Raw genomic sequence first — 21,926 nt, 5'->3', positions numbered from 1 at the left:
GCCATGTACATGAATTATTAAATGTTAATTTATATCAATAAATGGCATGTCATTCATACTAGTATTTTATATCCCCAATCCTGTACATGGCCACAGTAATTTGCTGCCTGCCGGCCATCTGTGCCACTGCCGATCACCAGCACCAGCTCGTTGAGAGCCTCCGTCGGAGAGGAAGAGTTTAGGTAATTAATTAAATGTTTTGATTAACATAGGTTTATTTTGTGATTTCAGATTAACTAAGGTTAGGTTGAGTCATTTGGGTTAATTCACCAATGAATTGATTAATAATCCTGATTATAGATTTAGTAAATCTAATTAATTATGTTGGTTAAATTCTTGGTTAATTAATTTGTATTTTAATTGAGAAGTTGATTAAATGTTGATTGATTAAGATTGATTAATTAAGAGTATTGGATGATTAATCAAATTTATTTGATTAATTGAAATGATAAGGTAGATAATTAATTAGCTTGGGTTAAATGGTTGATTAATTGAGATTAAAGGATGGATTAGATGTTTAATAATTAATTGATTAATTGAGGTTACATGATTATATTATAATTCAATTGATGGAGGGATTAATATATTAACATAGAAATTAAACAATAGGTTGATAACCAAGATTATTGTTTTACTTAGATTGACTTCGTTCCCAACACTTGTAGGATTCGAGCTCAAGGTAGACTTTGGACTTGAAGACAATTTAGACACGCTACATCGAGGTGGATACATCTTGCTTATCTTCTTAATAGCTTTGATTTTAGTGTATAATTGTTTACTGTCATATTTAATGAGGTTACAGTTACTCGCCTACCTTAAATCTGTCCTATATTGCTCCTGAATTGATACCTTATTGTTTGTCTTTATATATTGATCTATTGTTGATAGCTATGTAATTATGTTTGTTATTCATGATTGGGTTCATATATATATACATGATATTACCAGACCCTAGTGTAGGACGATCATACCGTAGTATAAGATATTAAGCATCTTGCTAAACTTGTGTTTATTATTTCATACTATGGTGTACGATATTGAGTATCCTAATAGGCCTATAGCTTATGTTCGTGAATTTGTATTATAGTATGGTTATATACTTAGGCTCGTGCCTACAGGACACTGATATTATAGGTAGTATAGTTGTATACCGGTGCGAGGGAATATGCATATTAGTGAGATTATACTGACCTAGACTTGATGGAAATCACTCCCTAACAAAAGGGTAGTGTATTCCACTAGGCTTTCCCCTCTGAATCAGCCCCTAGGATTATTTGATATTGATCCCATTGTTTATTATATCTGTGATGATTCCATGGAATTAGTGGAGATATTAATGCTAGGTGACTAGTAACTTGGGGACGTGATTGTCTATTTTCTACCTATATACTAGTATGATTATATTGTAATATAGGATACTAAGTATCCTAGTAGACCCTTACTTGTTATATAGGTTCATGTCTATACATTAGTAGAACTATACTATGGTATAGTATTTCGAGGATCCTACTAGACCCTTGGTTGCTATATCCTGTTGACCATTATCTCTCATTCATGGTTGAAAGAGTTGTCATCAACCGTTGGTATATCCTATCGACCATTGTCTCCCATTCATGGTTGAGAGAGTCGTCAGCGACCATTAGTATATCATGTCTCCCATGCGTGGGTGAGAGAGTCATTAGTGACCATTGGTATATACCTTATCTACCGATGAAACCATCTGTGGTAGAGTGTTCTCCCATAAACAGTGACTAGTTATTTACCCTATCCGCCCACGGGACCATCCATGGTAGAGCATTCTCCCGCGGATAATGACTAGTCAGTTACCCTATTCACCCACAGGACTATCCATAGTAGAGTGTTCTCCTGCAGACAGTGACTAGTCATTTATCCTGATTACTCATGGAACCATCCGTGGTAGAGTGTTCTCCTACCGTCAGTATTTGTTATGTGTTTGCTATATGTCGATCATATAATTATACGTGCCAATTTGGATGTACTGTATGTACTCCCGATTTGTTGGTTATACTTGGTTGAGCAAGTTAGTGAAGTTCTATGTTATTGATTATACTTTTGGTTAGTTGGTGATTATGTCGGGACACCTACATTGGTTAGTAAGTATTTTACCTGACACTACATCTTTTGATCTCCTATCAGTATATTATTCATACACTATCTTCTTCTACCCACTGAGTGGTTGTACTCACTACCCTTTTCTTTTCCCTTGACTTTCAGGTTAGCAGATAGAGGAGGTGATGTGTCGCTCAACGGTCTTGGCTGCCGGTCCCGCTCGAGTTGGATTTATATTAAGTTGTTTCTTTTTATGGTTTACGTTGCTTATAGTTATAGTTTTTCTATTCTAGACTTTTTTTGAGTGTTTCACATGTACATGTATATATACACGCATTGTCATTTGTGACTTAGTGTTGGCATATTACATTAGTATTTTTTATGTTGCCTTGAATGGTGTGATATCGATTATTTCGCATGTTGTCACTAGGGGGTACCATCCGATTTGGCGGACAAGTATACCTCAGGACGTGACAAAGATAGTAAGGATTATCTTGATCTTAATTTAGAAATCTCTGTTGCTTTCTTCAGTTGAATTAGCGCCTAAGGTTTGTCCCTAATGGGAACCTCACCACACTACCTCCAGTAACTTACCTCAACTAGTCTTCCAAACATTGGGTCCTCCTGACCTATTTGAACTTAACCGCTCAACACAAATTGACTACCAAGGCTTCTGCTTGACATGATATCGGGTCCTCCAAACATATTGAGTCCACCTGCCAAATGTTAGATCACTTGACCCATCTAGACTTTCTATTGTTGGATCGTGACGCACGTGAGAGGGGGGAAGGGGGGGTGGGGGGTGAATCGCGTGGTTTTGAAAAACTTGTTTTCTTTTAAAAATTAAAAGTAAAGTACGTAACAAAAAGTAAGAATTCAAACACTAGAAAAACACAAGCTATTTTTACTTGGTTCGGAGCCTTCGGTGACTCCTACTACAAGGCCCAGGTCCTGCGGACCTATTAATGGGAAATCCACTAAAAACCTTTTCCGGTATCCCCGGAAGAGAGAATCGAGTATAAGAGATTTAGGTCAAGTGCAATACACTGCACTTGTCCTTTTGTAGAAATTAAATACAGAAAATAAATGTTACCAACACTTTTAGAAATCATAATGGAGCACTTCGTGTTGATGTCTTTCTACCGAGCGTGATCGGAACTCCTAGGAGCAGTCGTCGAACTCAGCAGCTTCACTGTAGAGTAGCAGCAGTAACCAGAAGCAGTCGGAAGCTCGAATATACGCGTAGTAGCTTGAATATTCTTGATGTTCCAATGCCTCCTTGAAATTGCCTTATAAAAGGCTTGGAAGGTGCCTTCCATAAGCATGGAAGGCACCTCCAATGAGGCAAAATCAATCTCGAAGTGATCGGTGCTTATCCTTGACTTCGACCAAATTTCATCCAATGAAAGGCACCTTCTACGAATAATACCGAGGCACCTTATATAGCCATGGAAGGCACCTTCGGGTACTGTTCACCCGAAGGTAACTTTGCTTCTTTGCTTGCTTTCTTGCCCTACAATAAATGTGTTAGTCCAAAATACCCTGCAAGATAAGTGTTAACACAATATAAAAAATAGAGTAATTAGTTCATGTCTTCCCATGACCAGGAACTAGTCAAGGTCTCAGTCTAGAGATCCCAAATGGACCTAAACTGGACCGACACCTACTGTCCATCAACTGGGGCGCGTCCTCACAGTCACTCTCCTCCAGTGACTTACCTTCACTTACCTTTTGCCAGACATCCGATTAGCCCGTCGACCAGTCTGGACTTTGTGCCAGCTATTTGGTCGACTTGTTGACCTAGCTGGACTTCCTTGCAACACTGAGTTAGCAAAATAGATAAAATAGTAAATTAAAATAGTGTTAGCAGAATTCAAGATTTGCTAGTCCGGTCGACCGCGCGCGGTCGACCGAAAACCAATCAGTCACATTTAACCTAGGGTTATCTCCTCCTAGGGTTGCCTAGCTTCACTCACTAGGACTTCCTCCACCTAGCTTTACTTATTAGGACTTCCACAACCTAGCTTTACTCATTAGGGGTCCGTCTTCACTCACCAGGACTTCCTCTACCTAGCTTCACTCGCTAGTGTCCGGCTTCACTCACTAGGACTTCCACCACCTAACTTCAATCACTAGGGCCCAGCTTCACTCACCAAGACTTCCACTACCTAACTTCACTCACTAAGGCCTGGCTTCACTCACTAGGACTTCTCACCTGCCTATCCTTTGGATAGGACTTACCTTTGCCAGTCATCTAGTTCTGACTAGACTTCTCTCTTCCAAACACTAAGTCCTGTTTGGATTAACCCTTGGTCAAATTGACCTTGGTATATTGTCAAACATCGAATTCCTAGAGGTCGACTGCACCAACACCTATCTGATTCCATGATCTATTGAGACTTCCCCTGCTTAATATCGGGTCCAGTTAACCTAATAAGACTTTCCAAGGTAAGCATCCTGCACACTTGATCAGTTCATTAGATAACAACAAGACTTAACTTTTAACCTTTGATAATATCAAAATAGATGTTCTATTATAGTTGTCCTTACACCAACACTCCTGGTCAACTCTATCTTGTTCTAGGTGCCTTAATCCCATTGAGGCACTTGGATTTGACATGTGTTGACCAACCAGAAGCTGCCACCTTATCTTGCTATATGCACCGAGGTAATAGAGGCGCTTGAATTCCTTTCAGATGCTTATATCGGCTTGAGACGCCTAGATCCTTCTAAGTGCCTAGATCAGTACTTCCAGGCTAAAGAGTATTCTACATCATAGAGTTAGTACAGAAAAATAATATAATATAAAACAATATTATTTGATAGTCATGGACTGTCCAAGATTGACTTTCAAATTTTCCATGAAACTCTGGATTAGATTGATGTCTATTGTTCCCTCAATGGGGAACACATCCTCACTTACTCCTCTCAAGAGAGTTTACCTTTTGCTAAACAACTATTTGGACATTTGCTCAGCATCTGATCTTGATCTCCGAGACTTTCACTAGACATCCGATCCTCGACCCACCTAGACTTCCGTCTAGTGTCTGTGACCCCCAGGACTTCCGCCTAATATCCTCAATCTACTAAGTCTTCTGCTCAATCCTCTCAATCAAGACTTCATGCTCAATCCCTTGACCAGGACATCGTGCCCAATCCCTTGACCAAGATTTCTTTTCCTAACCTCAACTAAGACTTGCCTACATACTCAAGTAAGCTCATTAGAAAATAACACGGCTTAACTTTGATCCCTTTGTCATTATCAAACTAGGTTCGATTATCTGGTACTTCTAGCACCAACAGTGAGATACTCAACTTTCAATCCATCATCAAGATGGTGATGAAAAAAAATAAGTGCTTTTGCACGATCCTGTAGGGATTCGTTGTTTCCTTCTTTTATTATATCTCCTAAGCTCTTAGCGACAAGGTGAATCTCAACGTTGAAATTCATGACAAATAATTTTGTCCAGTTAGTTCAAGCGTTTTAAATTAAAGTTTTGTAATATTTGCCATCACAACCACTATATAAAAGAATTTTTAAAAAATAATTAGAATAATATTATTTATAGATTAAAATGTGTTAGTATTTAAAGCAATGAAATATTTGTGTCCATACAAAAATATTATGACAACAAAAATTAAAATAAAACAAATATTAAACAAGTGTATCATAATATGATCAAAATGTATTATATTGTCATTTATGAAGCAATCAAATATTTATATTCACATAAAAATAGTATATCAATACAAATTAAAAGGAAATAAATACTAAATAAGCATATCAATAGTATGATCAATTCGAATATATATTTCAATATTATTTAGGAATATTGATAAATATTATATCTTTAATCAAAGTTCTTCAAGAATATTGATATGTGCTGATCGTAAATCAATATTCTTAAGAAACATTGATAAAACTTATATCTTAGATCGACATTCTTTAAGAATATTGATAAATCTTATATTTTTATATTTTAAATTGCTGATCTGTTAATATATCAATATAAGTTCATATTGTCCTATTTCAGGAGCATCAACATAGAATTAAAAGTTGTTCTTCTTCAAGAATATTAATATAAATTTAGAATTTATGTTATTTAAAGAGCATCAATATTAAATCTAAATATTATGCTACTGCAATAGCATTAATATAAAACTAAAGATATAAACATAAAACTTAAAAATTGTGTTATTTTGAGTTTCAAAAAACTAAGAATAAGAATATTTATGAGTTCATACTTTAAAGAGAACTCGTGCTGATAACATGTTATAATTCAATAGTAGAAGAAGAGAATTGAAGAAATAATTGTCTTGTATTTTATTTCTATCAAACACCCCTATTTATAAGATAGGTGGAGTGATGTAAATATGAAAGAATACAATAATTCATCAATTATAATAATTTTATATAAATATAAATTATTTTATATATTTTTATTTACTTAATCTATTTATTGGAATAAAAGGTGAAGCCGTCACCTTAACAACCCCTTCAATACAACCCCACACTCTTTTGAAAGGGAGTAAATAACAAGAGGAATTTATCCTAAGATGACGACCCTTTGCATGGGGAGATTAAACATCTAATGAAGCATTTTACATTCGTTGAAAATTAATCTCGATACCTATTAGAGTAATCATCCATATAGGTACTCACTTTGCTAATCCATGGGGAAACTTGATAAATTTATTTTTTTATGAAAATAATTCTTAAAATTGATTTATTAAAATTTAATAAGATAATATATCTAATAAAAATCATTTAAATAGCTTTATAATTTTATAATTTAAAATTTTCATAATGTTGGAAGAATAATGGATATAAGAAAATTTCAAATTTGAGATTAGTGACTATATATATATATATATATATATATATATATATATATATATATATATATATATATATATATATATATATATATATATATATATTAAGTATATGCTATTAATGAGTTTCAATTAAGTTTTTGATCGCTTATTGATTACAAATAATTATATTCATTAAGATTGACTACACAAATTATTATTTTAAAAATTAATAGACAATTTCAATTATCGTTATAAAAGTCATATTATAAAAAAAATCTAACTACAATATAATATTGATTAAAATGAGCATATTTTTTTTAAAAAAAAAATACTGCCACAATGCACACCATAAATTCCACATTATCATATAAAATAAATAAAAGTATTAAAATATTTACTGAAAATTTAAATTAGCTTCTTAAAATAAAATAAAATAAAATAAGTAGTAAATGATATGTATGGTCGATCATCATCTTGTATATGTTTGTTGCTTTCTCTCCGTTTGACCCGGACAAATTTTCATCTCTCATTTTTTGAGAGAAACTGCAATTATCTTTCTAACAAAAATCTCTAGGGCAAAAAATTTTAGATTCAGTTTTCCCTTTCATATTGTGGATCTGATTTCAGAGTATTGTACTTTGATTTTATTCCCATTGAGTAGTAGGCAAAATAAACAATTAAAAATGGCAACAATGAGGCTCGGTTCCAAGCCGGAAGAGTTTCAATTGGAAGGTCAAACTTGGTAAGCCTCACAAAGCTCTTCATTTTTTTTTTTTTTTGGCTTGGCATGATTCTTCTCAATGACGTACCCCTCATTGTTTGAATTTATTCTAGGATTTGTGGTCTGAAACTTATCTTTCTGCCTAATTTTGGTTGCCAAATTTTTGGTGTGTTGAGGAGATCAGTAGCTAGATATGTTTTTTATCTCCATGTTAAGGTTTTCATCAGCGTAGGGTTGATTTTGTGTCTTTAATTCGATCGGTCCATGTTCTTGTTAGTTTTTATACCTTTTGGTTGTGTGTAGGGTACGTCTTTATATGGAAAGAGCACTAGGCTTCAAGGTGTAGTACGGATATTTTCATTGAACTTTTGGTGGATGCAACTCTACCTACATACACCAATTTTTAATCCCAATAGGCAAATGTTGTTTCAATGTCATTTTACTCCTGATTACTCCATGTTATAGGTAGGACTCATACATATATATCGGTGGTTTCTTTGTTATGTGGATTCTATGACATAGTATTTTTTTTTTTTAAATTAAAAAAATTACGCATGATCGATAGAAAGAAATATCAAGTGCTCATGTATCCGACACAAGCGTGGAGAGGGTAGTAGATTGAATGTCAAAGTGTCAGAGTCTGTGTTAATGTTCCTGTTGTTATGTTTCAGATGCTTTGTCGTAGAAAGGCAAGGATGAGAAGCAGAAAAATGTCTTCTTAGTATGTAAATTTGAAATTGTTTTGATGTCGTGAGTTTTTAAAACTCATTGCAAACCTGTGTCTTCTTTTCTAAGGATCATAATTGTCGTTGGTTTTTCTTTTACGTGCTAAAAAAGACTCATAGATCGTGATCAGTTTTCTGCATCTCACAGGATATGTAAGAATGAATTGCTCAGTGATATCTCAATCAAGGTCGGAGAGGTGTTCTTTCAGCTCCACAAGGTGTTTTTCGTTATATGAAACCTACCTTCTTTTACTATCATTTAATTTGTTCAGTAGAAGCATTCATTTGTAGAACAGATTTCAGTTAAGTCTTAATTGCAATATCCAGCTCAAACTTTATTTATGCTGCTATATCTTTGCCGGTTCCTATATACAGTGATGAACTATCATTAATGTTTTGTTAGTTTACTTACTCAAAAACGGTTTGATGAAGATTTACTAGCTATGCAATATCCGAAGCAACTTAACTTTGAGATGAATGATGAATCAGCTTATCGTGTATGTATCTTCTCTGTAATTTGCAGTTTCCATTGATTAACAGAAGTGGGTTGCTGCACAAAATGATCAGCGAATGGCACAACGATGATGATGCAAAAGATTGCATACTCGAGCTTCATGACATCCCTAGCGGCGCCAAGACTTTTGAGCTTGTCGCAAAGTTTTGCTATGATGTGAGGATAGAGTTGAATTCTTTGAATGTGGTTGCTCTTCGATGTGCTTCCGAATACCTCGAGATGACTGAACATTATGGAGGAGGAAATCTGATGATGCAAACTGAAAACTTCCTCGAAGAGGTTCTCGGGTATTGGAGCGACTCAATGAAAGCACTCTTAACATGTAAGGATGCTCTTCCTCATGCGGAAGAGCTCAACATTGTGAGTAGATGTATCAATTCATTGGCTGGAAAGGCATGTGCTGATCCGACGCTATTTAGTTGGCCAACCGATGGACAAGGTAGCATGAAGAACGTGGGGGCTAGTGTACTTTGGAATGGAATTGGAACAACGGGAAGGGAAAGGTCCCCAGGTGCTGATTGGTGGTATAAAGATGTTACTTTCCTCGACTTTCCTATCTATAAGAGGCTGATTCTTGCTATGAAGTCGAAAGACATGAAGGCAGAGGACATTGCGGGATCTTTGGTGCAATATGCAAACAGATGGCTTCCGGGATTGACTAGGCACTCAGGCTCACAAGAAAGTTGCAATACCTTCAATTCGTCCAGCTCTTTGATTCAATTGGAAAGTGACCAAAGGGTTCTACTCGAACAGATAGTCGAGCTCCTGCCCCTGGAAAAGGGTGTCACTTCTTCCAAGTTTTTGCTTGGCTTTCTCCGGAGCGCTATAATACTACAAGCAAGTCCCCTTTGCAGGGAGAATTTGGAAAAGAGGGTGGGGGCTCAATTAGAGGATGCTACACTAGAAGATCTCCTAATACCCAATCTCGGTTACTCAATTGAAACTCTTTACGACGTCGACTGCATGCAAAGAATCCTTGACTATTTCATTTCTGTTAACCACCCGGAACGATCCTTGACGACTTCACCTTGCGTGGAGGATGAGGGACAGTTGATTGCCTCCTCTACGGCACTGACATCTATGACCATGGTAGCAAAGCTGGTGGATGGCTACCTTGCAGAAGTAGCTTCGGATGTTAATTTAAAGATTCAAAAGTTTCAATCCTTGGGGGCTTTAATTCCTGACTATGCCAGGCCATCAGATGATGGAATCTACCGTGCTATCGATGTTTTCTTAAAGGTATGTGTTTGTTTGTATATATGATCTTTTATCATTTTAGTGAATGCTGGTTGGTTGGTTCGCTGGTTCAACATTGCCTCTAATGTATAATAGATAGTTAGTTCCATAAAGTCTTTTTTTTTTCAGTCCAATTTTCCTTTTATCCAATACAATCCAATCCAATAGTTCCGTGGCTAGCTAATTAACAACATGCACAATATGTATGCACTTCAGTCACATCCGTGGCTAACAGATTCGGAGCGGGAACAACTTTGTCGACTAATGAACTGCCAGAAGCTCTCTTTGGAGGCATGCACACATGCGGCACAGAACGAGAGACTGCCTCTTCGGGTCATTGTGCAAGTGCTCTTCTTCGAGCAACTTCGCTTGAGGACGACTATAGCAAGTTGGTTTTTCGCCAATGATAACACGGACATTAACCCTGATATTAATGCTCCTCGTATGCTACCAAAGATCAATAGCCGCCACAACCAAGAAGACCAAGATTTCCAGAACTTGAGCTACGAAGAGATGCGATCCAGAGTATTTGAACTAGAGAGGGAGTGCTCAAGCATAAGAGAAGAAGTCAAAAAGATGGAAAAGCCGAAAAGTAATTGGAACATCTTAATAGGGAAATTTGGACATGGGATGAGATTGAAGCGGTCTGGTAGTACAAAAAAATAACAACTAGCTCATCTTAATAGGCACCGTACGTAGAGATTTACACTTTTTATTCTTCACTCTTTTTATACATGTATGACTCCATCTCTCTGTACGACTTTTCAGACTAAACTTGTCTTCTTGGAACGAATGAAAAATTAATACAATTTATTCTGCATGCATATTTCACAAATGTTAATTAGATGATCGATGATTGTTACTATCATGATAATTTTTTCATTTTACTTTTTTCTCCTCTCTAATTTAGTTGAACTATATATAGTAATTAAAAGGGTGTGTGTCTAGAGTATAGTAGTCATTCGACATATTGATATAAAATTAATTTGTTAATATCATGTCTCAACCAATGTGGAATTTGTTGACGTGTAACATCTTATTAGGTCTAGAGTCTTCACCAATTACATTCTTTAAAACGCCGAGTTGGCAAAGAGCATTCTAATAGCCAAGAATTAAAATTACTAGCTAGATTAATAAAGGAGCTGAGTAATTGCTACTTAAATTCTAGGTCAGTAGATACTTATAAACTCATTTCAAAACCTAATTTTAACTCTAAATCCTAAGTGAACTATCAGGATAAATCGAAAAATACTCACGACGAACAATCCAAAAATCCAACATATTTGGAGGAAAACTTTTTACAAATTCATCAGAGAATCAAATTACAAATATACAGATAACAATCTGAATACACGGTCACTTCCACCATAGTCTAAGATATGCATCCAAGCCTCAAATTATTAAATAAGGTTGTAATTTAATTTGTTCACTTGAAAGAGATATTGAAAATGAACCCATTTTTTATTTTTAATATTATATTTTACTTTCTAACCTAATTGAGGATCTTTTAATGTTTTTTTTCAATTAATGTTAGAGATTAATTCCTTTTATAGAATATCTCTAATCTTAAATTATAAATGTCTATTATAATTTAAACTCACATACCTTAAAAATTGAACCACCTGAATTGATAATCTATGTCAACACAAAGAAGCTATAGAAACATAAATAAGAACTGTTGTCACACTAAGAAGGTGCACCATGGTTCTAATTGAAAGTCATTCATTGTGATTGGCTAAATCATGTGATTTTAATATTTAATGATTAATTAATTGAAGTTGGTTTGGAGCAATTGTAACATTGTGAAAGATTGACTAAACGGAGTGAATAGATGGCACATAAAGATCTCATACATTCAAATCAAATCAAACAATTAGTCTATCCTGCGTGTGTGAAATATGTAAGAAAAAATAATAAAATAAAAAGAATAGTAATGATAAATTTATTATTCATCCTAGTTTATGATTCATCTTGGTTTTGGCGCAATGCTTTAAGAGAAAAACTCATAATAAATTGGTTGAGCAAAGATGCTCTTAAAAATTTAGTGGATTTATAGTTCTAGATCACTTATATGCATTTGCTTTTTTTTTTTAATATAGGTATTTAGGTCTTCAAACTGATTAATCCTAGAGATGACTAATTTGATCTCACAAAAATTTTTTACCAGCCATCAGGATAAATCAGAAAATATAGATATCACGGGAGACCCATTGTCACAGATAGTTCAACTTCCTACGTGTTCGTTGCCTAGGGAACTCACCCTATTACTTATCATTATACCATTTTCCCAGGAGCTTATAGAGATTTGCTCTTGATTGACCTTAGAGGATTATAGCCTTTAAATCAATATTTTTAGATCCATTAAATTAACTTAGAATTATAACCCCTAAATTAACCTACTTTAGTATAATAATAAAATTTTTAAACCAACCTTAATGGAATGCTAACCTTCGAGAATTGCAATCTTCCTTTTAGAAGGATTTAAATTAGAGTGTGGAGAAAGAAATATAGAAAAGCTTTGATCTCACTCTAGAAAAATTAAAAGAAAAATTAGAAAGTGGGAATAGTTACTCAAGATAGGTCAATGTGCAACTAAAGCTTCAAATGCATAGAAAGCCCTTAAAGAGAGGTTTGCTTTACTTGTTGATAAATATCTCTCTAGAGCCAGGTTATAGATGATTTCTAACAATTATAGTTCAAATTTAAGCTTATCCATTGAAATAATAATGATATTACTCATCCTAAGTGATCTAATATCATCAATCCCACGATAAAATATATGTAAGTAAATAACGAAGGATATTTTTTCCTAATACAATAACCCTTTGTATAGGGAATATCAGATATCTAACGAGATATTTTCACTAAAAAAAAAAAATACTATGTTGGGACTAATTCTGAGGCGAATTTCTAAAAAAAATTCATTGTAAAAATATTTGGGACGAAATTTGCAATGAAAAATTTTCGTCCCAAAATTCTCATTGCAAACTTGGCGATGAATTTGGGGAAGAAATTGCAAAATTGGGGTCGAATTCAATGATGAAATTGGCAACGAATTATAATTGGAAAGTGCAAGTACAGAAATAACAATTCTCTATACTCACCTTTTTTTTGTTTCCTTTTTTCTATTTTTCTGAAAATATTTTTGTTTGTTTTGGAATTTTGGTCTTTTTTGCTGAAAATCTTTTTTTTATTTGGACCTTTTTTACCGAAAATAATTTTTTTTTAATTTCGTCCTTTTTTTTGCCAAAAAGATTTTTTTTTTGAATTTTGGCCTTTTTTTGCTGAATTTTTTTTTTTAAATTTTGGTTTTCAAACTATATATATATATATATATATATATATATATATATATATATATATATATATATATATATATATATATATATATATATCACATAAATATATATATATATATATATATATATATATATATATAACCTCCTTTTTTTTGCTGAAAATAATTTGATAGTAACAAGATGAATAATACTCACTAAGATTGAGATGATATTGATAAATAGATAATGTTGAACAAATAAACAAAGATTCAAGTACAAAGAAAAAGGATAACTAAATCGATTTAGAAAAACCAAAGCTCTGATACCAAATGATATGAACCCAACGAGAAAAATATCTCAAGAACCCACAACGAATTGAAGACAGAAAGAAGGAAGGTCTGTAACGACCCACCTTCCTTACTATTCTCTAAGGTGATCGTTACTTAACTATTAACTCTACTCACTAGTGTTACTTATGCTAATATTAGCAACACTCAACTTTGTTACGCCCCAGAGAAGTTCCTACCGAAAAATTTCCGGCAGCATCTCCCCTGTACCAATGACAATATAAGCATATATACACAAGCAAAATAACACCATCCACACAGTTTAATAAATCAGATCATGCAAGTAATGAATAGCGGAAACATAATGAAATACAACTTCTAACTCCAAAATTTTATTATCAACCTAAATAAAGAATTAATCTAAACAAATTCTTAAACTAAGTCTCAAGGCTTCTATAGTCCATACATCACACATCCATCAGCACCTCCTTGTCGCCTTCCTTTGCTATAGCTTTTCCTTTCCTTTATCTGCAGTAAGAGGAAATGCAACTATAAGCAAAATGCTTAGTAAGCGCTATCTAACTCACAAAAATCTCGATATGCATATACATATATCTATAACATAAACTAACTGAATGCTTACTGAAAACTACTCATGCTCATCTAATAGTAAAGGAATCATAACAAACTGAAATGCTAAACATGTAAAGCTGCTCATGCTCACCTACTAGCAAATAACAGTGAGCTAATCTAAATAACATGTTAGCATAAAAGAAAACTAAACTTGCTGATTTTAAAACAAAGTGAAACTTATTTCATTTGTTCTAAACTTATTCTTTTATTTCACTTGTTTAAAACTTATTCTTTTATTTCACTTGTTTAAAACTTATTCTTTTATTTCACTTGTTTAAAACTTATTCTTTTATTTCACTTGTTTAAAACTTATACTTTAATACTTCAAAATAATAATCAACCTCTCTTGGGCCCAGGCTAGTACCATCTTATGCACGTTCCCTAATAGGTTGGGGTAACGAGCGACCAATCCTAAAAGAGCAGACCTTGGTCTACCAGGGCCAAGACCTTGGAATTGGACACCTGGATTTGTTTAACGACAACCTTGGAAGTCAGATACTAGCCTCTTCAAAGTAAAATATCTTATTATCTTAATTATTTCTTCTTTAAATGCCTTGGCATTTTAACAAGCACCTTGTGTGCCAAAATCCCTAAAGTCTTGACTTTGGGATCTACTTGAGGCCTTGGCCTTTTTCTTTCTATTCTTTATCTTTCTTATACTTTTCTTAAACTCAAAATACTGATAGGGAACTCAAAATCTGAAAGGGCTAATATAAGCTCACAGCAGTAACTAAGGCTTAAAACAATCTAATAAAATTGTTCTTATTCCTTATATAGCAATGAAATTGAATCTAAAATCACATGCTCAGTTCTGTACACATATACATATCAATTCTTCATGCTAAAATACATTAAATTTGTACCCATGCATATCATCACTTATAACTGTTATACAAAAATGCAATTAGAGGAAGAATTTGCTACTAGGAACTAAAGAGGTAGTAACAACATATCTTCATGCTCTCTATCTGCTATGGAAGAAAACCGAAAATTCCAGCAAACTCCAAAGAAGAAAGCTTTGGAATTAAACATTCTTTACAGTAGCAATGAACCAAAAGGAACCTATATTTCTAGCAACCAAAATTCTAACAGCATGTTTTGGAGATAAACAGAAAAACCTAAGTAGTCCCCCTTCCCGTTTCCTTCATGTAACCCATGGCAGAAACAAGGAATCCAAAACCGTATGCTAAATATAAGCGTTGTCCTGACTTGACAAAAAGAATAACAACAAAAGAAATACAACTCTTGAGGCATGCTGTGAGACAACAATACCTTATCAATTCACCTACAAGCAAGCTCTAAGATTTCATGCAAAGCTTCGGGAACAAGGAGAGGAACAAGGAATAAACCTCAGAGCTATCCTACTGCAGGTGAGTAGCAACTTACCGAGATGTTCTTGGACTTACAACCGAAGAGGAAGGACTTCTAATGCTTCTAGGGTTTCGGTTGGCTTGCGATTTTGGCCTCCTCTTCGTGCTCACGGCTTCCTTCTTGACGAGAGGAGCTCGGATCCGAGAAGAGCTCGCGGAGTTCCCTTTGGCCGGCCACCGGAGAAGCCCTAGCTCCTGCTGTGGATTTCGCCCGAGAGAAGCCGCGCCGTCGGGAGAGAAAGGTGAGGTAAAGGAGTTAGGGTTCGGGGAGAGAAAATGATTCCCTTTTTATAACCTAGGTTATTTCTATTATCAACTTTTGCTTAAGAATATTTCGCGCCTTACTCTTTCACGAAATACCTGTGGAACACTTGGTCAGCTGGATTCGCTTAAGAGTTGGTTTGGCCGGAGATTGCGGGTTCGAACCTCGGCCAAATCTATTTATTTTTTTGAAACTTCCTCCTTTTGGAAAAAATACCAAACGAACTCCAAAAATTACATAAAATACTCTAAAAATTTCTAAAAATCTCTAGAATATTTCTAAGGCATTTTTAAATATTTTTAAATTACTTTTAAGACTCGAAATGAGAAAATTTGGGTTGTTACAAGGTCTAAGAGGATAAGATGGATGAAAAGAAACCTCGACCCAATGCTTAGGAAAGCATGAACCTTGGTATAGAAGATGGGAGATGCTACAACCTTGGGATTGAGGTTGATAAGTCTTTGAACGTTGCAAGGAGATGCCTTGATAAGTTCTAGTTCAATGAAGAACCAACAAACGAGAGCCTCACCGCGCTTTACATTAAAAAATATGTCAAAGATACATGTGTGGTCGTCGCCCCCTTTATTTATAGCTATAGGGTGACCAAAAAACTCTAAAAGGCTAAAAGAAAGCTCATTTAGTAAAGGCCTATATAGACTACTTAGCCATTTTAAGTTTATGGCATTATTGCAACCCAAATAAAGATAGAAATTGAGTCTAAATTGAGCCTACATATCCATACTACATAGATATGAGACTTAAATGTTAATTCACCTCATCTAAGGGTTGAATTAGGTTGACTAAACCGGATAACTTGCTCTTGATCAAACCTTCTTCAATGGTAGCTTTGGCCTTCACATCTTCAATTAGCACATTAAGTGTTCCCTTCATCTTTTTAGCCTTATCCCTTGTAATTGGGCCTCCATTGATGCATAATGGATCATCATTAATATCTAGAGTGGGTTGAACATAATCCATATCATAAGCTTGTTGCGCAACTTGATGTTCGCCTTCTTTTACTCCATCACAAGCTAACTTCATAGCCAACGGATGAGCGGAATTTCACCTCCTAAGTGTGTTGCCACTGTAGGAAGTTAACAAAATCAGCGCCTATAGATCGACAAAAGAACTCTGGGAGAAATTCCTAGAGCTACATGAAGAGACTTCTAAAGCCAAGCTCATGAAGTGGGACCTGCTCTAGAATCAACTAACAAACCTTCTGCTAAAAGAAGGAGAGTCGGTCGCTCAACTACATGCTAAACTAAAGGAGTTGATCATCAAACTCACAAATCTCGAAGAAATTGTAACAAACTAATATTCACTAAGGTATGGACTAAACGTTTCCCCAAGAACGCCTGAGTGGATGCCCATAATCGATTCATATTATATCTCCAAGGATCTAGAAGTAAGTTCATTAGAAAGTTTATTTTCTACTTTAGAACTTCATGAATCTAGATGTACAAAACTAAGGAAAGAGCTAAATCAAAGATATTACCCTAAAGGAAAAATGGATGAACTAGACTCTGAATCTTCGACGATGAAGACAAAGCAGCCCTCATGGTAAGAAACTTTAGTAAATTTCTTAAATCTAACAAATTTCCCAAGTCACAGGCAAAGAAACACCATCAAAGCAAAAGGAATATACGATGCTACTGTTGGTGCAGTTAGCACTAACGGTCTAACTCAGGTTTTGATGAATGACAAATTAGGTTAAGTTAGGTTTGTCGTTATCTAACACTCTGACTGAGTGTGCAGGCGAAGTACAGACAGGTCAACAGGATGACCAGATGTCTAGAACGAAGTCCAAATGGGTCGACGGGCTGACCGGACATTTGGCACGAAGTCCAAGCGGGTCGACAGGCTGACCGGACGCTTGACACGAAGTCCAGCTAGGTTGACGGGTGAATAAAGGTAAGTCATTGGAAGGGAGTGACTGTGAGGACGCATTCTCGGGAAGGGAACATTAGGCGTCGATCCGGCTTAGATCTATTTCGGATATCTAAGTCGAGATCGGGACTAGATTCCGGTCTCGGAAAGACGGAATCTAAGTCATACTCTTGATATTGAATTTATAAAACTGTGCTAATAATTTGTTTTGCAGGAAACATATTATATATCTGCCTCGGACAAACCTTGTCTTGCAGGAGAAGGAATATCTGGAGAAAGGAGGTCCGGGCGCCCGAAACAGGTCCGAGCGCCCGGGAGGCAAATTTATCTTAATCGCATCGCCGCCACGTGGAGTTCGCTGGGTGGACCTGCCACGTCTCACCAGGGCGCCCGGAAGGGATCCGGGGCGCCCCGAGCCTCATATAAAAGAAGGGTCAGGGGTGGAGCTCAGATCAACAACTGACAAGAAGATCTTCTACTGCTTGCTCTGCACTCCTGAGACGCTAACGAAGCTCCGACAACGCACTTTTTCGTTTTCGATTTATTCCTTTGTCGGCATTGCTTTTATTTTCATTAGCATTCTCTATACTTAGTTTGTAATAATTTTTGAACTGCTAGTGATTGCCCACCGAAAGCACTCAACGAGTGCGGGCCTTAGAGTAGGAGTCGACATAGGCTCCGAACCAAGTAAAATTGGTCTGTGTTAGCATTGCTTACTTTTTCCGCTGCGCTTAACTCTTTTCGAAAGAATTTTCATAATCGATATTCACCCCCCCTCTATCGAAACATCACGATCCAACAAGTGGTATCAGAGCAGGTATCACTCTGATTTGGTGCAACCACTAATCAGACAGGGGGAGAAACATTTATTTTAATTTTTTTTCGGCTCTCAGTTTTTCACATAACTCCAAACTGGTATTATTACCTTTTTGGAATTTTTTTCATTGTAATTAAAACTAAATTGGTGCAACACCAATTTAGCTCTTTTTCATTATTCTTAATTCTTCCCGCACTACAAATCCAAGACCAAGTCTTGGGATATCTTGTTTATTTGTTGATTTGTGTGCAGGGAAATTGTGTCTCAATTGGAAGGCTTCAGTACAGTACGTCCTCCCCTATTCAACGGGGATGACTTTTCATACTGGAAGAAAAGAATGGAAGTTTACCTGAAGACAGACTACAATCAATGGTTCAGCATCACAAAAGCCTACCGAGCGCCAGTCGACAACTCCGAAATCCACTAGACCCGGAACAGTGGACTCCGGACATGAGGAAGAAGGCATCAACGGAGAACAAGGCAATTAACACACTACACTGCAGACTAACCAGGGAAGAGCTGAATCGGGTCGAACCACATCAGAATGCAAAAGAACTATGGGGCAAATTGATCGAGCTGCACGAAGGAACCAGCGACTCTAAGGTAACAAAACGAGACTTGCTTCTAAATAGAATATTTAACATAAAAATGCAGGAAGGAGAAACGGTCAGCCAACTCCACGCAAGAATCAAAGATATTCTCAACGGACTCCACGCAATAGGACACCAAATGGAGAACCGGGACTTAATAAGGTATGCCTTAAACTCTTTTCCACGCAACAGCTTGTGAGAATCTATCGTAGATGCCTACAAGATCTCTAAAAATTTATCAAAATTAAAACTAGATGACCTTTTCTGTGAATTAGAATTACATGAGCAAACTAACACCGGGGTCGAGAAAGGCGTAGCTTTATTTGCAGCTTCCTCAAAAGAAAAGAAGAACAAGTCTGAACCTGAAGAAGATTCTGACCAGAACTCTCAAGATGAAGAACACCTGGTGAACCTGGTAAGGAAAATGTTCACCGGGAGGAAAAGAAGCTTCAGCAAGAAGGACCTTCAAAAGATCAATTCTCCAGCCGAATCGAGGAGTGTGACGTGCTTCGGATGCAACAAGAAGGGCCACTACAAGAACGAGTGCCCAAGACTGTAGATCGACAAACCGAAGCCGACAAAAAAGAAGGCCCTCAAAGCAACTTGGGATGACTCCTCCTCGGACTAATCAGAAGCAGAAGATCAAAAGCACTAGAGCCACCTCGCGTTGATGGCCCGCGAAGTAGAGTCGGAAGACGAATCGGAAGACGGGTCCGAACCCGAATCAAGCCACGAGTCCGTACTCGTTTCCGAAGGTTCTGAAGAGGTATTCCTAACCTTAAACCGAAAGTTTTTTAAAATTATTTCTTGCTTAAATAATAAGTTAGTTAAATTAGAAAATAAAAACAAATTGCTCCTAGAGGAAAATCAAACCCTTAAGGAACAAGTTGTAATAATAAACCAACTCAAGATCTAACACTTGAAGAGGAGAATTCATCATTAAAATTAGAAATCAGTAATTTAAAAAATATGTTAGAAAAATTTACTACCAGATCAAAAAATCTAGACTTAATCCTAAATAATCAGAAACATGTTACAATAAAACCGGACTCGGATATAAGTCGAACTCAAATAAAACCTTTAAATCATTAATAACCCAATACAAACCAACGAATAAAGCCTGGGTTCCGAAAGCGTGTTTAACCACGCAAATAGGACCTAACCAATATTATATCCCTAAAGGTAAAATATATTACGTAAAGTCAAATAAACCAAATCAAAAACCAGAATACAAACCTAAACCAAAAAATTTAAAATCTAAATATATTAGAACTCAACAAAACTTAAACTATCACCAAGTAAAATATAATTATAAAAGAAATAGACATAAACCTAGAACTAAAAATTAAATTAACAGCCATTAACTCAGGGAGAGACTCCAGAATAGCTACCACCTCCAAAACTAACCTACTCGGCAGGGTAACCCTAACCAACCTACCCAACAGGGTAATTAAGGACTAGTCAAAAAGGGTTCAAGTTTAACTTGAAAAATGGTACTGGTAAAATATTGGATGATAGTACGTTAGGGAAGCTTAGTCTATGCATGTCTAGGAAGATATGTCTTCGACCTGGTGCATTTGGCTAAGTGGAACTGACCGAAGCTACCCTTTATGGATCCTAACCAATTCGACCAAGGTTTTGTACTAAGTCCAGTGGATAGGACTATTTGGAAAACCTCGAAAGCATGGTTACTCTAATGATGTCCAAGTGACTCACCATAGCCCAGAAGTTTATCCAAAGAACGCCTATTTGTTGAACCCAAAGCTAAACCTGAATCTAACACAAGTTAAAAACAAACCCTAAAACTGAACCTAATTCATCTCACAAAATTATAGGATTCCTTGATTGAAAACATAGATCAGGTGATATGACTAAGGACTAAAATTAAAATTAAATTAATTAAGCACAAAGTTCCTGTTGTTAATACCATCATGCGTGTTAAATCCTTTGTGAGATGACCTAGCGTTCTTGTCTATTGAATGTTGTTAAATCCTAAAAACACAACAGTTTTTTTTAACTTCATGAAAAAAACCTAAAACTCACTTCTCCGTGACTCTTCAACGAACAAAAACCTATCTCCGACTCCTTCTTCGCGACTCCTCAGCGAAAGACGCTCCTTGTCGCTCTCGCTGCTTTGCCTTTAAAGTGTTAGCGCATCGACTTTTTGGCGCTTCCTTGAGAGGTAGAATTTTTTGAAAATTTTTAGAAATTTTTTAGAATATAAACGGAGTCAGTATGACATGTTTAAGAGAGTAAATCGATTAAGCTTAGAGAAAGCCTATTTCAAGTACCAATAAAGTGGGAGTTTATTTTTTTTTTTATATTTGTCCCTACGGGTGGTGCGGTCACTACAAGAAAATATGGCTTCAGAAATTGATTTTAAAAATGAAAATAAAATCTGTTTTAAATTTTAGTAAATTATAAACGGATTAGCTACGGAATTATTAATCCGTTCCACTTTAAAAAAAAAATAATATAGAAAAATATTTTTAAAACGAAATTTAAAATAAATTAGAAACAGAATTTATAAATTAATTTTTATAAAAATAAATAAATATGGATTAGTAACGAAATTAGATACCAAATTCTATTGGTTTATAAATCTGTTTTAAAACATTTTAAACGGAAAAAAATCAGTTTATAATTTATATAATTTAAGGAAAAAATATTAAGTAATTATAAATATATTTTATTTTAATTAATCAAAAACCTAAACCC

The 21,926-nt window shown here is 35.4% G+C and overlaps 1 protein-coding gene across 1 annotated transcript; it reads left to right on the top strand.

Annotated features, from left to right (window-relative positions):
- Positions 1–7,571: 7,571 nt before the first annotated feature.
- LOC122029127 (BTB/POZ domain-containing protein At5g03250-like) lies at positions 7,572–10,750 on the top strand. Its single transcript, XM_042588078.1, has 4 exons — positions 7,572–7,630; positions 8,483–8,552; positions 8,858–10,087; positions 10,301–10,750. Exons 1-4 carry the CDS (start codon positions 7,572–7,574, stop codon positions 10,748–10,750), a joined length of 1,809 nt encoding a protein of 602 aa, XP_042444012.1.
- Positions 10,751–21,926: the final 11,176 nt, after the last annotated feature.

Source organism: Zingiber officinale, chromosome 10B (assembly GCF_018446385.1).
Source record: "Zingiber officinale cultivar Zhangliang chromosome 10B, Zo_v1.1, whole genome shotgun sequence".
In the NCBI taxonomy this organism is placed as follows: Eukaryota; Viridiplantae; Streptophyta; class Magnoliopsida; order Zingiberales; family Zingiberaceae; genus Zingiber; species Zingiber officinale.
This window is presented reverse-complemented; position numbering and strand designations above follow the sequence as displayed.

What these genes read in the sequence shown, in the direction of transcription:
- LOC122029127 (XM_042588078.1), top strand. Translation starts at nt 7,572, where the DNA reads ATGGCAACAATGAGGCTCGGTTCCAAGCCGGAAGAGTTTCAATTGGAA. An exon ending in CAATTGGAAGGTCAAACTTG is followed by an intron (nt 7,631 to 8,482) that starts GTAAGCCTCACA and finishes TGCATCTCACAG; the next exon opens with GATATGTAAGAATGAATTGC. An exon ending in CTATCGATGTTTTCTTAAAG is followed by an intron (nt 10,088 to 10,300) that starts GTATGTGTTTGT and finishes TATGCACTTCAG; the next exon opens with TCACATCCGTGGCTAACAGA.